At 38.9% G+C, this 18,095-nt stretch overlaps 1 protein-coding gene across 6 annotated transcripts in view; it reads right to left on the reverse strand.

The window, feature by feature from the left end:
• prom1b (prominin 1 b) overlaps nt 1-15,547 on the reverse strand; it is a 28,032-nt gene extending 12,485 nt beyond the window's left edge. For 3 of the 6 annotated variants that reach the window (XM_067585017.1, XM_067585022.1, XM_067585021.1), the window contains exons 1-13: nt 14,876-15,546; nt 6,207-6,268; nt 5,661-5,687; nt 5,370-5,575; nt 3,190-3,310; nt 3,031-3,094; nt 2,817-2,906; nt 2,248-2,271; nt 1,699-1,916; nt 1,505-1,579; nt 1,328-1,391; nt 894-1,053; nt 442-594 (exon numbers count right to left, since the gene is read on the reverse strand). In XM_067585017.1, the coding sequence (XP_067441118.1) occupies nt 442-594; nt 894-1,053; nt 1,328-1,391; nt 1,505-1,579; nt 1,699-1,916; nt 2,248-2,271; nt 2,817-2,906; nt 3,031-3,094; nt 3,190-3,310; nt 5,370-5,575; nt 5,661-5,687; nt 6,207-6,268; nt 14,876-15,146 (1,535 nt within the window). In that variant the 5' untranslated portion in view covers nt 15,147-15,546. Of the gene's footprint in view, nt 1-441; nt 595-893; nt 1,054-1,327; nt 1,392-1,504; nt 1,580-1,698; nt 1,917-2,247; nt 2,272-2,816; nt 2,907-3,030; nt 3,095-3,189; nt 3,311-5,369; nt 5,576-5,660; nt 5,688-6,206; nt 6,269-14,875 lie in introns of all 6 variants that reach the window. The other 3 variants (XM_067585016.1, XM_067585019.1, XM_067585020.1) reach the window with 3 other exon arrangements.
• Nucleotides 15,548-18,095: the final 2,548 nt, after the last annotated feature.

An 18,095-nucleotide genomic window follows, 5' to 3' on the forward strand; every position in this document is an offset into this window, starting at 1 on the left:
TTCTACCACAACATTTTGCTTAATTTCTTCTCTATGTTGTGATGGTTTTCTATTAGTCTCAATAGAAAAACGTATCATTCAGCAGAAACAAAGCACAGAAACTGGTAAAGTGTGTGACCTAAAGGCGTATATAACTGAACCAAGGGCCAAAGGTCATATCAAATCATGCTTTGTTTGTAGTTTTAATGATATAAAATACGTCTTCAAGTTCTATTTTTGACAAATCTTCTGTTAAATATATATTTATAACTACTGTTTTAAACCATGCATGACATGTTTGTTTAATGCTTATAAATGCTAATTGTTACTGTTACGTTCTGTATCTGACCAACTCTTCTTCAATCCATGTACTGTCTTATATTTCCCTCATTTTACTATTTTCTGTCCACACACTAATTATCGCTTCAGTTTGAGGGTCTGTCTGCTGTCGTGGTAACCTACGCCATGAGCAGGTTTCCTCCGGTGTTTGACAGGCAGCCGCGGGTTGTGGGTGTGGCCTGCTTGTCGTAGCCACAGCTGCCACACAGCAGACCCAGGATGTTGAAGGCCAGGATCAGGACGATCATGCAGAGCGCTGCCACACAGCCGATCCACCTGCAGAAAGAGCGCACAAAAAGGCCATCACATTCAGATATAGATTGATTCCCTGCACGATTACTCTGATGTCAACTACACCTATTATATGTCTAACCCCAAATGCCACCTTAAACTTAACTAAGTCATAATTCAAAGTTTAACAAAAAACAAGCCTGAACCTTAAATACACAGTTAACCTTGTGTGCACTGAATTCTTGTCCCCAGATGGAAGGCGTGTGCCCATAATGTAACTGTGTGGACATATTTCTGTCCCCACCATGTAATTAATGCAAATATACACACACACACACACATACCTGTAGAAATCCATTTGGTCGATCTGTGGGTAAAAGGACTCAATGTTCTTCTGTCCCTCAGTGAGGAAAATGGTGAAATTGGCCAGAGATGCTTCCACTGGGAACATCTTAGAGAAGCCAGTGATCTCTGCGCCGATCTTATCCAGCATGCCTTTCACTCCTAAACAAACAGAGGCAGACAGAAAATAAGAAGCACACAAACACACAAATGGATCAACTCAGAGGTGACAGAATCAGGAGGAAGGAGGATGGGGGGGGGGGTTTATTATAAAGCAAAAAAGGGACAAAACAGGTCTTACGAGGTAGAGCTGTGGTGTCATCGTCCAGAACGATGCAGGTGAAGATGAGAAAAGAAAGAATGTGAAAGATTGTAATCTCACTTACAGAGTGGAGGTGAAAATTGATTTAGGAACACTACACATATATTTGTGTACCTGAGACAATATTTTTGGTTTGGTCTTTAACCAGTCTCGGTGTATCATTGAAGGATGAGTAACCCTGAAGGTGGAGAGAAAGAGAGAACAGGTGATTAATAAAAATATATCAACTCTGGTGGGTGAAACAGAGAGTCACAAGATGAACAAGAAGATGAGCTGGAGACAAAGACAAACCTTTTGTACAATGTTACTGAGGTCTGTTTTCAGGATGGTGTCGACATTACCCAAGGAGTGACTGACGTCTGGAAGCTGATAGACAGGAAGTGAAAAAGTTTGACGAATAAACATGGAGATATTGCTGCCGATTAAAATCATTTTCAGGTTTTTATCCACATTTTTGTGTCAGAAAACGTCTAGCTTCTCGTTACCCTGGAGAAGTCGGCGTTGATTCCCAGCTGGGACAGCGTGGAACGGATGGTGTTGCAGGTGTGAGACACGGCTCCGTTGGTGCAGGCGGGGTCGGACAGGGTGTTGGATAGAGAGGCGCGCTCTACAGACAGACTGGTCTGAAGTTTCCCTGTCCCCTCTTGTAGCACCTCCAGAGAGGAGCTGACGTTCTCCAGGGCCTCCTTAGTCTCCCGCATAGCTGCGAACAAGAGAAGAAGGATGATTGCACATTTGAAAACTTAGCATTTTGTTGAAGAAAATACAGAATTTTTACCAAAAATATCCACAATAGCGTGTTGTTTCGTGTTGAGCCTCATACATTGTATACTAACATGCATACACACATGATGCAACAACCACAGAACTCCACTGATCACAGATCAACAATCCACAAAGGAAAAAACCACAGCAAAACACAATTTACAAGATAAAACAGTGTTTCAGCATCAGAGTCTGTTTCTAACACTTAAGAATCCACTGACACCAAGACACGAGCACTGCAACACTGAATCCAGATCAGCTCTGGTTACCTTTGATGGCATTCTCAACTTTAGCTTAAGACGAAAAGCAAATGTGAGGGAATGAAAGAGGAAAAGGAGAGTTTTAAAAAATGGAGAGAACGTGTCCTTAAGAAAAAAAACAAAAAACACACCAGGAATCTGTAGTAATAACGAGAAAGGAATCTGCACATCTTAAGCTGCTGTAGTGTCACCAGATAACTATGGCATCAGTTCATGTAATTTATTGTGAGATTAGATCAAACAAGTCAACATTTTATTTTTAGTACAGAAAAAACAATAAGTGCCAAAGAATTCAAGTTTTTTCTAACATCTGACCTTACAAAAGTACATAATTTTGTCTTTGAAATGAAACAATGGAGTTTTGTCCGACCTGTTTAGCGGTTTCTGAGCATGTTATGTAACACAAAACATCTTACAGAGTAACAAAAGTGGTTCATGGCTCAAGGGATTTATCCTTGAATTTTGACTAAACCCAATCAGATGTGGTGACAGAAAGCTTAGCAGCAGCTCAGCAGCATCAACACAACACTGTGATACTATGTTCATATTAAAAGCTGGTACAGAGTGTGTGTTGTTACCTCCTGCCATACGCAGGGCAGTGTCCAGTGAGGGAACCACCTCTTTCTCCAGCTGACTGTGAATCCTCCCACCCAGTAAAGGTCCAATGTCTGTCGAAAAAAACACAGAAAGATCAGACGGTTTGATGGCAACACTACAGTTACGCATTGCTTCAGTAAACACAGGGAGCCTCGGGCAAACAAAGTGAGAGACAAGAGTTTGGGTTCAACTTACTGTCCAGGTCTGACAGGACTTTGTTCTTTGCTGTTGTGTACTGAGCTGTCAAGTAGTCGATTTGCTGCAGGAACAGGAAACGCACAGTAACATTAGAGCGAGGCGACACATTCGAACATGAAACGTCGGTTGTGTTTTAGTGTGTGAGTGAGTTCATACCGCAGGTGTGTTGTTAGCGAATGTCTTCAAGTCTCTCATATTGGTATTGATGAACCGACGGGTGCTCTTGATCTGGGCGCTGATATTATGGTTTGCAGCGTAAGAAATGAGTACTCCCAAACTGAAACACACACACACACACACAGACACACACACACAGACACACACACACACACACACACACACACACACACACACACACACACACAGGTAAGTTCAGTAGAGCAAAGTGTTACAATGACCACTCTTAACCAGCAGAGGGCAGCATGGCTACACTGAGATGGATTTCTGCTGCAAGCATTTCAAAAGTCACTGACATGAGGATTCACCTGAATCTCACAGAGATAAGAGCCTGGACTGCAAATATTAGGCAAAAGAAGCCACATTTTGAGGAGTCTTTTGATTTTTAAATTGCATTTTTTATATTTAAACGTGTATTTTAAAAGAAGCCAGTCTTGAAATGCGCCACAAGCTTTCTCTCTCTCTCTCTGTCCTGTCAGATCTGACTGATCAGATGAATGATGACAGGAAATAAGCCAAGAAGTATCCAGCAGTGTGGTCGTCATTATATAACTCACAGGTTTGATCCAGATGTCAACAGTTGCTTAAGGCGAAGAAATCAAACAATCCTGCACACTATCCTAAGATCCTAAGCATTTTCATCAGATAAAATTGTAATCGTGAGTGATGGAAGGTGTGTAGGATGCTTTGGTTTCTTCACAGTCAAGAGTTTTTGATCCAACACACCTGTCAATAAGACTCAAACAAAACATTTAATCTGTAATAAATATTAACATAAAATATTCCGGCATGTATGTGAGACAGTGTGCAGGTTTTTTTCTCATTTTTATTCAAGTATAGTTAAATAAGACAGCAGAGTGAATGTTTTGTGTAATGTGACATTTTGGCTGAGTATAAACGCATTGAATTTACCCGCCACAGTACTGAGCTCCTTCACTCAACGAGCCCTTTTAGCATTTGAAAAATGTCTAGACTTTCATTTTTCAGAAACGCAGACTGATACAGATAGAAAAAGAGTGAAAACAAAGAGAGAGATCTGCTGTGTGAGTGGATAAAAAAAAACCCCGATAAGATAATATCTCCACTTCTCCAAATGGCCACTGTATGCTTTGTGTGTACATATGTGAATGTGTGTGTGTGTGTGTGCATGCATGTGTGTGATGTGAAAGCATTAATTCAGACAGAGGGCCCTCTCACAGTCAGCCAAGTGATATCACTAACACCTAACTGTCCTGCACAGTTGGGATCGCGTTTCTCTGACCCTGCACCTGCTTCCTCCACAGAGCAGGTACACTGTGCGCATGTCCCAGTCTGTGTGTGCACGTGTGTGTGTGTGTGTGTGTGTGTGTGTGTGTGTGTGAGTATATGTTGTGAAGAGCCCTGTATATACACATAAAAATATGCACACACACACAGTGCTTCAAAGATTTGTACACCCATTCAAGTTAAAATCAATTTGTAGCACTATAAAATCACCCTAAAATGAGATATTTCTTTGTTTTTTATGTGACATCTATACAATACAAGAAATCAGTTATAATATTTTAAACTGTAGTTTTTTTAAAGATGGCAACCTTTTATCACTTGTTTAAACAACCTAAATGTACTTTTACCTTCTTAACTACACAACTAAACACCATTCCTGCCTTTTTCCCTTTAGTGACCATTAGGTAACAAACTTGCTTGCATGGTTATGGGTACTTTTGCTGTTGTTATGATGGCGGTTCCGGGATTGACTACAAAGTTATTAAGAGACAACAATGGTGTTTAAACATGGTTTAAATGGCAGGTTAGATATAGTAAATATATATCATTGATGTGTTTTGTCTCAAACTGTTATGTGTGGGAGGGACGTTCCTTCAAAGAGGGGAAAAAATCTTTGAGAAATTGCTCTTTATGTACTGCGTTTAACTCTCTTTTTAAGGAAAAATGCATGAAATTGAAATCGAAATTAGGATGGATTCAAACTGAGAAAACATCAGTATAGTGTACAGACTTGTGTCTCAGGGGTCCATGACTTCAAGTTTAAAAAGACGAATGATTATACTTCCCCTTCAGCTGTATATCTGAAAATAAATGTACGCCAAGGTGTACAAAATCACACTGATAGATGTGATATGTTGATAAAGACAGAGAAGAGGACGACAGGGGGGACTCACATGATGAAGATGGTGGTGGCGACAAGTGAGGCGGTGTAGAACCCTCGTTGGCAGTCGGCGTTCTTCCTCTGTCTCTGGTGCATCTCCCCTCCGCAGTTCTCACAGCATCGACACACACAGAATAAAATGCCTATGATGGGGACGAGGATCACGAACACGACACCGACGGTCCCGCATACGAGGAATCCAGCTTCGTAGTGGATCCACTGTAGGAAGAGAGCATTGATCCATCTGTCAGTCTCCTCACATTGTCTTTTTTTTTGCAACATGTAATGTTAGAGAGGAGTTTACCTGTAGCAAAAGGACGACGTTTTCTGGCTGTGGCGCCGTAGCACGTGTGTGCAGAAAGTGCACACACACAAACAAACACACATTCACACACAAAGCCGCCGTAACAAGAGGAAGACAAAGAGAAACAAAACAAGATTAGTGTGACAGCCAAGAGATTAGGAGGTAGCAGAATTCCCATTTCTAAAGAAGGATGTGAAGGCAACATCAAAAGTCAAAGAAAAAAAAACAAGGATAAAAGAAATTAAACTTAAACCAAGGGAATCCCCCCAAAAAAGTCTCGATGGCATCTAAGTAGAGCGGCCACGATATAATCTGATTGTGATTCTTCTGTTATATGTCCCAGCTACTTACTGTAAGTGCTTTAATATTGCAAAAATAATGAGGTTTTACATATTATTTCATTGTCTTCAATTGAAAAAAAACCCCACTTACAACAAAGCTATTAAATGTATGTAAAATAATAAATGTTAACATATCAGTTTCTCAGTATTGGGTAGAGTATCACAGCCCTGCACTGTCAATATAATGAATTTAAATCAAACATACCTTTCTCCATTCTTCTATTTTGATTCCTCCCATGTTTTGCTGAATGACTCTAACAATCAGATCTGAAAAGAAGAAGAAGAATAGTGTTTCAATCTGTAGAAATATAATCCATTGTGCAACAGTGTATTACAGGCAGTACAGTCGGATGTAGGCGACTAATCAGCCAGATTTACAGACAATCAAATAACCTTCCAGTATAACTTTTGATAAGCTACCCTGGAGAGCAAAAAAAAAAAAAAATCTATTTATCTGTTCATAAGCAGACAACAAAGATGATGCAGATTCTTTTTTTTTTTTTCATTTCGGAGATCAGTATTGCCACTGTATCTCCTCATATATCTAACAGCTGTGTGTGGTTTTTTTTGGGAGCTGTTTGTACGGCGTAGTTTGCCAAACGAGCGTTGAGGTTCAGTCCAGCTGTCTGTGTGTTTATGTAGGTCAGCCAACCTTAAGCCTACCTGGATGGTGACTCACGCAGACTGTTACTCAGCAGGTAAACACGGATTCCTTTACACACACACAAGCACACATTTCTTTTGGACACTTGTATCCAAGCACATGGGTACAAACACACACACACACCCACTAATTGTTTGTATATCTGTCAACATGTACAGTAGATATGCAAAGATATTACATATACGCCTCTAAACGTACGGCTAGTTTGTTAGATTTTCCACATTTAAGCCAGAGAATGAATTAATTCAGAGAGAATCTTAAGAGGTGCGACGTCTGCACTTCTTTATTCTTTCAGGAATGTAATAACATCACATAGCAAGTCCTCTGTGACAGATACAATAGGTGCCACAGCACACGATAAGCAGATGGAGGTCAGTTTAGCATGTATATGCTGACACAGCTGTCGCACACAGACACACACACACACACACACGTTCTGTGTCTAGTTCCGCCTTATGCTTGCCCACCTGCTGACCCTCAGGTGAGGTGAGACGGCACATGAGTCCGAAATGTAACGTGACTAGATTTGTTTATATGTTTCTGTGTCCTCACCATTAAAATGTTCCAGTAAATGAGATTAATTAAGCTATTATGACTGTTTATACTGTGTATACAAAACAATTTTTATTCAAATTAACGTTTGTTTAGGGGGCTTCCTGCTGGCCTAGATACATCAATAATCGTTTTAATCATTTTAGTGAAGGAAAAATAAACATTTGTTGGTTGCAGCTTCTCAAATGTGAGAATTTGAAGCTTTTATGTGTCACAGAATATGATATAAACTGATATATCTTTGGGTTTTGGACTGTTGATTCAACAAAACAAGACATTTGAAGACTTCAGTTTGGGCTCTAAGAAATTAGAGCCCAAATTTTTCGCTATTTTCAGACATTTTATAGACAAAACGATTAATCGATGATGAAAATAATCGTTAGTTGCAGCCCTAATGTTCGTCATTCATCACAACATTCCAAAAGCAAAATTGTTACCAAACTATGTTAAAATATTTTTTGTTCGGTATGTACAGTACGTTATTTTTGTGTGAATGTTTATGCATTTAATTTTGTTGTGAATGATTTGCTGCAAACTAAACGGCCTCTAAATTGTGTGAGGTTTTCAGTCTGCACTTTAGATTTTTGGTAGTTTGTGAAAGTAAAAATGTCTCTGAATAAGCCTTCCTGGTGAGTAAAAGGGATTGTGATTTGGGGCATCTTTTGCGACCATATGGATAATCCTCTCAACACCATCTTCTTCATGCTGGGAGGTGCCTGCCTCACTTTTCTTTGATCTTTTCTAACTATTTATAATACTGGTTTGACTGGAGGAGACCTCGGACTGTCATGCGGGGTGAGGATATGTCTCTCTGTGTTAACTCTGCAGATGCAGCATATGATGAGCACATCTGAGTCGTGTGGATGCCACCTGTTGTTGCTCAGCTACTTAGTTAGCATTAGCCACCGAGGGCAGTTAAGCTTAGACAGCTTAGTTCAGTGACCCAGTATGAGAGGTAGCTACTGCAAATGAAAGGAGTGAGGAGGATAAACAACCATCAGAATTAGACCTGAAAGGATAAGAGAAGACCACCGCCCAACATGAACTCAACTGTTTGCTGCAATAGTGCAGGAGAGCGACTCAAACATACAGGCTCTCTATTATTAAGATATTAATGTGAAAATGTCTCGTTTTTAGTGTTTGTTTGTAATAAATAATTTAGATAAAGCAACTTTTTAAGTGTGTAAGGTGGTTATTGAAATATTTTTTGCGTGTGTCTTGTGACTGTCTCATAATCAAAAGAAAAAAGAAACCCCAGTTGGCCTATTAGTGTTTTACTGTTGAACAAATTGGAGCAAAAATTGGATTCACAACAAAACGAACATGCACAACGGACCCTAGCAGCCACTTTAAGACTAAAGGCATCAACAGCAAACCATCAAACACTGCTGCTCGTTGGCTGTTGTGATATATAAGTCAGAACCAAGAACCCTCTTACTGTGAAGTGTAAATATAAGCTAGCGCAATCCTCTACGCTGACCTGAGAGATTACTGGAAGGTGTGGACAAAACCTTATGCAACCTAACAAACGTGTCTGCTGCTTTTTTTACATGAAAGAGCTCATATAAACTACAGGAACACAGTCTCAAACCTCAAATACTCAAACCGAAGAAGGTTGAAAGACATGTTTAATAATGGAGTTCAGGAGTCAAGCTTTTAGAGTGCAACTACAGCAAAACTGTAAAATGACTTCATGATAAAATGTTGTACTTTTAACAGGATGTATTTTTTTTTAGGTATACTGAATTCTGAATTTCTATTCTATTCAGGATTGAAGCACCATGTTGGACAGTGTCAGGTGGAAAAACTCCTCCAACTCCCTGAACGGAAGTACTGACCTTCACACTTTATACTCCCTTTGGATGAACACGTTAAAATACAATTCCTAAACAGGAAGTGTTTGGATTACATCAAACTATTAAAAAACAAGACATATATGGAGAGGATCAGGTGACCATATTGGAGTTATTGGTGGAGAAAAGTGCTGAACAAAGTCATTATTAAGTTATCAAGCTTCCAAACTACAAACTAGCCTGACAGATAGGCTACATCCACCAATAGCCAATAGCCACCAATATGTCAGTATCATCAGTATTAATTGAAGTAAAGACTCATTAAAGATATGTTTAAGGTACTTTAGAAACAGTGTCGCCATTACATAGTTTGCCCATCAGGGGACACTGACATTTTTAGTATTTTCCAACAAAAAATGTTGCATTTCATTTATATTTTGATCACATTTCTTCTCATCTAATGGATCCTTGTCAAAAATGTTTGTGTATAATTAGCTGATAGACTGTTACCATATATTTTTAATCTATATTTATCAGCCTCAAAATTCCAATATGAATCAGGATATAGTCTCACCCTTTTTGGCTTCATGCCTTAAAACAAAACTGTCTTTGCTTGTAACACCCAGTCACATGTCGCATGTGTCAGTGAGCCAAAACAAAGAGTGACTTTCACTTCTTAGATTATTTCATTTGAGTGACTATTAGGGGCATTTTTCTACTTTCCTATCCAGTTAGTCCTATTGGGACCCTTTGATCATGACCCCAGGTTGGGAACAGCTGCTTTAAAGTCACTATGAGACAGTAAATGAACAGATCTTGTGTTAACTGGTTGTTTTTAAACTGAAGTATAAAACTGGAGTGACAAATATTAACTGTGGCTACGTCACTCTTTTAGCTACTTTGACAAAACTACACATTACAAACCACAACATGAATAAGACGTGATGCTGCGGGATGCAGATCGAATGATGTTCGCATTACAACACAAGTCATGTCAGGTTTGCCAACACACAGTTAGTAAATCCTGCCAGCGGTACGGCATGTTTCAGTGAGTATTACACAAGGCTATAAGCGCTGTATGTATTTTCATGACACCAGGAGCTAAAGAAAGTTACACAGCCCAATGTGAACCAGAGCAAAATAACTAAGAGGATTATGTGTGATGAGTGTCTTTTTTTCCCCCTTTTGCACTAGACACTTCATTAGGCGCTTTTCACAGAAGAAGAAATTATATTTTATGATCAGAAAATTGGATAAGGTGGATAAACAGAGACAAGAGGTGCTCAGGTTATAAGCAACTTGCTTGTAAGTTTTGTTTTTGTTCATTGATCCTTTAGATACACATAAATAAACAGAAGTGCATAAGGAACATGAGACGAATGGCGGCTATAATGCACTCTCTCTAGAGTCTCTGTTTATTTAAGCACATCTAAAACATCCATACATAATAAACTACTTTTTTGGGGAAGTCTTTCACCCTCCTGTCTTACACATGCTTGTCTTACATATCGCTATCAGACAACTAGTTTGGGTTTCTCTTGTGATCTGATTTAAGACACTTGCTTCCTAATTAACAACCTGTCTTTGACCAATCACAGTAATTAAGGCAAACAGACAAATACCAGGACTATGACCCACTTTCATTACATGCGTGTGTGTGTATGTATGTGTGTGTGTGAGAATGCCATCTGTAGTAGTGGTAGCTGCACAGTGTTAGCATTAGCCCTGTGTATGCTAATCCTCTAATCTACCCTGTGTGTATCAGAGGGATAAGACTCGCACAGTGAAAGAGCCCAAAATGCTTCTTCACCGCATATCCAACCTTCGCACAGATTTGTAAAGCAGGATGAGTGAGTCAGGAGAGGGAAAAGCCAGCGCCGGTCAGGAACCGATGATGACTCTCTGATGATGCTTGGCTGCAAGCAGCTCTGCTGGGAACCTGAGATTTTGCTCCAGACTGCTCAGATTATTGAATGATTAAACGCTTCTGAGATTGATCCACCTCAGACAATCCAACTGATCGATCCAACCATTGAGAAAATACGGGTTGGAGCTAGTGCGGTGTTGAATTTTGTTTTCCAATCGTGTTCCTGTGTTTTCCCGTGCGTTAACCTCCACCTTACCTTAACCCTCTGACCCCAACCAGTCACCTCTGCAACAGCTTACCATGACCTAGCTCAAGCCGGATGGTAGCGTTACAGAAACAGTTTTATGGGGCAACAGAATTTCATACAAGACTGGTATTAAAGTAAAAAAACAGCCAAAAATATTTTCTAAAAGTGTGAAAGTCTATGTCAGCTCGTTAAGTAGTGAAATGTCCACCTCTCTTCCAAAAATCTTGTACTTTTTTATTTTACAGGAAAACAAGTTTTGCTACATATAAAAAACAGTATTTTTGATCAGTATATCGTATAAATTCTGCACTGTAGTTCAGTAGCTCATGTTGTCGTTTTGTAAATCCTACAGTTTAACGTACACAGCGTGCTTCCTTGCCAGAGATGCTAATCGATGATGTCGCAAGATTTTTCTCAGCCAATCACAGACAGTGATCAACTTTTCTGTTGTTGGGTGTTTGCGCCATTGGATGACTACGGAAATCACATCTTATGATTAAGAGGGAGAGTAGATTATGAGAATACAATAAAAGATTCAGTGATTTACTGTTTTATTTATATTCTAATACAAAAAACTGTTTTGTATTAATAAATAATCCTTAGCTGCATAGGTTGTTCTTGATTATTAGAAACTTGTCTATATTCACCTTTAAAGAAACAACCATAATGTTATAGAAGTCTTGTTACGGTAGTTTTATTTGAAAAAAACTACTTTAATGTTATAAATTTGTGTTTTAATTTCAACCTGCACAAATTCTTTCAGTTCAGTTTCTTTTTAACCAACAAGGCAGATACAAAAAAATAAATATAGCCTATATATATATATATATATATATATATATATATATATATATATATGTAATATGGCAACATGTATAAAAAAATGTGTTTCAAAGTGTACAGTTCTCTCTGTAAAAGATAGAACAATTATAGCAGTGTCCACTTTCACTTCTTGTCTACAGTTTGTCCAAAACTTGTTTCATTTGGTGGTTAATGCTATTTTTGTTTATTAAGTTGTACTTTTTCAACCTAACCTGCATTAAATTATATTTTTGCTGTCTTTCTTTTTTTTTTTTAAATCACATTTTCAGAGTCCTCACCCTGCAAATAGATAAACAAAACTATGTGAAATGAATGTTGTCAGGAACTACATCTTAATCAAAAACTGATCTGAAGGGATAAATTAAAATGGCATCATTTGTGACAGAGTAACTACAAGCAACTCAGTGAAAGCAGGTTGAACATACATCACTGAGTAGATGTTATCTCATAAAACAAGGAAAGAAAGTGAAATAATCTTCTGATATTCCTCACAAAACTACTACAGAGTGAGAAGAGAGAATAAAAAGTGTAAAACTGGGTAAATTTTAGTAAAACTTGATCATCAATAAAGCTATTATGATTAGCAAAACGATAAATGTTCATGAAGAGGTAGTCCAAAAACCAAATACTTTAGAGTTTTTCAATTCAGTCTCTAATTTGTACCAAAGACATGCTGTATTGTACATTTTTGTGCACGTTTTTTTGCCATTTTAAAGTTTCAAACTGTTGTATCTGTTTTTAGCAAATATTGATTTAACTTTTCAGCTTTTAGATTTACAGATAAATGCTTTTTATAACCTTTTCCTAATTAATTCAGATATTCAAACTGATGGCTTTTAGTAGCTTTGCTTGACTGTGTTGCTGCCACCTAGAAATGTTCCTCTTAACTTGTTTATGGCTCAGTTTCAGTAGCATCACGTTTCAGCTGAACCTGCCAAACATTATGCCTTAATACGGTTATAAACAGTAGTAACTAACCTCAATCTCTGTGTGTATGAGGTGTGTGAGCAACATGCATGATTGTGAATACACACAACATGTGATGTGGGAGTTTGTGACGTCCAGGTGGTCTGTACCTGTGCGTGTGTGTGACAGTGAATCATACTGGAGAGTCCCTGGCAGTAGCAGCATATGGTCCAGTGGATTAAGGTATTATGCGGTGATGCAGGTGACGGAGAAAGCCTCCTCTAATCGCTGATCTGCTAATTGATTACCCAGCCAGCGGCCCTAACCCTGAACACCAAAATGGCAGCAACTTAAAACCTTCAATCCTATTGCACTTTGTCATCCTCCAACGTGACCACTCATAGTTGTACATGCAGCACACAAACAAACCGCTTTTAGGTTTGACTCTAAATATCCATCACTAGGTTACTGTACTACAGAAGGGGAGCAATAGAGCAGCATCCACTATGTATGTATTGATCACGTGGCAGACCTGATCACCTTTTTATCACCTCAATAATGCTGCAGCACGGGCCCGGAGAGGATCACTTACGATAACTATTGATCCGGTGCTTGTTCCATTAATCTGCTCATAACATTGGTTTATGAGATCAACGCACCATCAATCCATACAGACTTTTCATGCACATGCTCTTTTGACTGAGCGGCGTGTTAACTGAGGGCAGCCACTTGGGGAGTGTTTTTGGACAATCACGCTGTAAAGATATGTAACAGATATGCTGTTCAGAGAGGGAACTCAGTACAACCACAGTGTGCAAATAATTCCTGCCAAAGAGGCGTCTTTGATGTTTTTTTGGACTTTGTTGTTTAGTTTATGAAATAGATAGTCCAATGGTTCCCAACCTTTCTGGCTTGTGACCCCTTAAAACAAAGAAAAAACCATAATTGTGAACCCTTGACACAGGGTTGCTCACATGAGTTGTGAGCAGTTCAACCAAAGAGTGAGCTTTGCTTCTCAGATGTTTCACGTGAATGATTTTTAGAGCCTAGAGGACATGAAAATATCAAGTATTTCACCAAAAATAGCCAGAAATTTGAGAAAAAGTAAGAAAAAATAAACATAACAAACATAACAAACACAATAAACATCCCTTTTATGAGCTTCTGACCCCTGAGATGTATACTGGGACCTCTTGGAGGGGGGGTTTGACTCCAGGTTGTCAGCATCTGAGCTAGGCTTTAGGTAAAAAAAAACTGATTGTTTGACCAATTACTGACTGTTAATGCTCTACAGACAGAGCTATACACTACTGACCAGCAGTTTCTGCAATCACAGCTATCAAAACTTATTCTGGACATTGACAGTTGTTATTATAATGTATTATCATCATATGCTTAGATATTTTTACACAGTCTATGGCTTAGACTCAATCCACTGTCTTTAACTCCTATTCCTGCTGTCACATCTGCTACTTGCAGTGTGATGGACCTCTTACAACAGATCATACTTTGTTTTCCATTCAATAGACAGAGAGTTTGTCATACCATGGTAGCTCTTCCTTTAATATCTTTTGCATCGGTGTGATAAAATACCTTCATCAGCCAAGTATTTAATTAACTTCATTAACAGACAACCAATCAAGGTATTCATCATCAAACTATCAAAATGCAGAATGTGACCCTGATAAAGAAAAAAACCCAAACATTTGCGGTGGCAATACACCTGAGATCCCTCACCGGGTAATTGAACCTGATGAGTAACATAATTTGTTGTAACACCTGTTACGGCCACACGGCCACTCACAATTTACACGAACCTGAACGGTTTTTAATAGGATTTTGGGTGATTTGTTTATTATCCATAACGATTTATAATCAGTAGAAAGACAGTGGAGTCTGGATAATATTTTGTGTCCCTCATCATGTGAGAGAAATCCTGTGAATAAGAGACAAGCTGAAGATGGAGAAAGAAGGACAGGGACAGGTATGGTGGTGGTGGTGGTGGTGGAGGAGATAATCTCACCTTTGGGAAAGGGGTTCGGTTGAACGACATAGAGAAACGCGTGGACCATGTGGAAGAGGATGCCCACGGCTCCTGGCTCGTAGTAAGCGTGGGTATCATAAACCGCCGACGGTACAAAACCAAAATCCAACGGCTCCACCGGCGGAGGGGACCGCTGTCTGCGGGAGTCCGCCCGGATCTCAGCCCGGAATCCTTCCCTCTCATCCGCCTGCTGCTCGCCGGCTGTGGCCCCCCAGCAGAGCAGCAGGACGAGCCACCTTGTCCACAACATGGCTCAGAAAAGTCCAGCAACTAATACAGCTAAAAGAAAAGCCCCGGTCGCACCTCAGTCTAGCGGAAGGGGGGTTGGATGGAGAGGGGAGAAAGGCTGGTTGACGAGAGAGGACACCTGCTGTCCCTCCCGGTGGGTTTTTTTTTTTATCCCCGCAGCGCACCAACAACCGTCCGGAGGAAAAGTTTTGAACTTAACATCCAACGGTCGAGATTTAAAACAGCCGTTAGCTCCTGGTTTCTCGGTACGGAGTCATCACAGACATCTTCTCCATCACAGATCTTCGACGACTCGGTGGACCAACGGCCGAGGATGAGCTCGCTCACTCAGTGTCCTCGCGCTCGCTCTCTCTCTCTTACCGGCTATCTGTCCCTAATCTCGCGTGCACGAGAAAAAAACCCAAGAACGCTCGTGCTCGTTGAAAGCTCTCCAGGCGCTTCTGTGGCGCGCGAGCTCTCTCTCTCTCTCTCTCTCTCATTCTGTCTCTTTCTTAACTTCAATATCAGTTTACTCTATAAGTATTTAAGTTAATGATCCCCTCCAGACATATAAAATACTTTGCTCAGAACAATATTGTGTGTCTGATTCGGTTTTTGCACAAATAAAGTATAATTACCTTCCATTAAAATCTTTACAGTGGCATCTAGTCAAGTCAAATCAATTTTATTTGTATAGCCAAATATCACAAATTAGCCTTAGAGGGCTTTACAGTCTGTACAGCATCCTCTGTCCTTAAACCCTTGATTCGAATAAGGAAAAACTCCCTAAAAAAAATGGAAGAAACCTCAGGAAGAGCTACAGAGGAGGGATCCCTCTCTCAGAATGGACAGATACGCAATAGATGTGTGTACAGAATAGAACAAGGAAGACAAATTACAGTACAATTATATTATTGCATCTACTCAGTCTCCCTCATTAAATATTCCAGAGTCTATGAATATGCAAATATGTTTTATTTCATGTTTAACTAATTCACAGACGTTGTCTCCTACTTGAGAATGTGAAAACAGACTCATTCGGCACAGTGATGCTCAAACATTCAACTGCAGGAACAAGAGGAAAAACATGTTTTTGAGTGGAGGTGGACTTTTATACATTCATATCAATGCTTTTATTCTTCTTATGATGATGATGATGGTGTGTTGACACATGTGAATGTGATTAGATGATTGTAGTGTCATTGATTATTTGACGCTTCATTTCCTTCCTGTGGGTATTTGCCTGAGGAAGACCTGTAGTTATGCAGGTACTTCTTGTATCTAGTTTAGTTTAAGACTGAAGTTTTGTGCACATGTCTACTTTGTTTACATCAATACATTCATTTAGGTCAGGGGTCAGGGGTCAGCAATTAGGTTCAACCATTGGCCAGTTTTCCCCTGGGTTTTTCATTGAGGGGCCGTTAACCAGTGCAGTGCAAAGGCAGACCTATGTGTATTATTTATTTCTTTTAATCCATTTAAGAATAAAATCAATCAAAGACAATGTTAAGGACTGTTATCTTATCTATCCATTTTTGTTCAACTGCCAACCATTTATGTTTGTGAGGAAAAATCTGTTATGGTTTCACAGGCTAAAGTTGTGAAATTCACAGATTAAACTTTAATTTCTGGTAGTTTTATTAGACTTAATTTCAGCACCATTCACTGTTCAAACAGGAGGACACAACCATAGTTTTAATGCCTCTCCTCTCGTGGGGGCAGTCTTAGATGTAACAAGGTTATATTTACAGGAGCCTTGTGTCTATCTATAGTAGATTTGTAAAAAAAAAAAAAAAAAAAAAAGTTTTGATGTAAACTATGAAAGTCAAAACTTTCAGGGAGCCAAATATTATTGCTGCAGGGCCGGATTCAGCTGCTCTTTGCCTTCCACTGATATAAACTACATGCTTTGTGTTGCCAAATGCAAAAAGTGGAAAAAGGAAAACAACAGTTAGTGATGATAAGCTGTAACACAAACTAGTTATATAACAAAATGATTATGAACTGTCAACATTGAAGAAAAACATTTTATATAGGCTATGTTTTATCATCAGAGGCTATATACTGTATCCTCTGATACACTAAACCTATTTAGAGCTAAAATTATTGGTCAATTAATTGATTAGTCGATCTACAGATCAATAATCAGCAACTATTTTGAAAAATGACTAATCATTTTAGTCATTGTAGTGTTAGTGGTAGTAGTAGTAGTATTTTTTATTCAGTCATCACACACAATACAACAAGTATAAACAGTATATACAATCTAATATACAATTAGACAAAGGCAACAGTTCATATATAAAGTAGTGACTGAAAAGGCAGAAGATTAGTGCTTACAAATGTCAATCATACTTACATCCCATTAATTTAAGTTTCCTTCCAGGAATAAAAAATAATAACAAAAATGTCAAACCTCGCTGCTTCTGGCCTCTCCAGCGTGAGGATTTACTTTAATACTTTAATAAATTGATTAGGCTGTCTCTGGGTTTTCAACTGTTGGTTGCACAAAAACAAGACACATAAGTCTAACAGTTAATTGAATAAATAATCAATAGATTACTCCATAATTAAAGTCATTGTTAGTTGCAGCCAAACACATATTTGGCAGGTTAGAATATTTATCTGCCCCAAACAGAAAATAAAGTCTTTTACCATCAGTCAGAGGTCATCATAAATCCTGGAAGAGCCTTTTCAAAACTTTGATATTATTTTTGGCTATTTATTTGGGCTGCAACTAACAATTATTTTCATTATCAATTAATATGCTGATTATTTCTTGATTAATCAATTAACTGATGAATCATTTTGTGTATAAAATGTCCAGAGTTCAGTCAGGTGACCAACAGTCTGAACCCCAAAGATATTCAGTTTACTATCATTAAGACAAAGAGAGCAGCAGATCCTCACTATTGAAAAGCTGGTTTGTGCCAATGCTAAGTATTTTTGCATGAAAACTCACTCAAGTGAT

The sequence above is a fragment of the Thunnus thynnus genome, chromosome 3 (genome assembly GCF_963924715.1).
Source record: "Thunnus thynnus chromosome 3, fThuThy2.1, whole genome shotgun sequence".
NCBI classification, from domain to species: domain Eukaryota; kingdom Metazoa; phylum Chordata; class Actinopteri; order Scombriformes; family Scombridae; genus Thunnus; species Thunnus thynnus.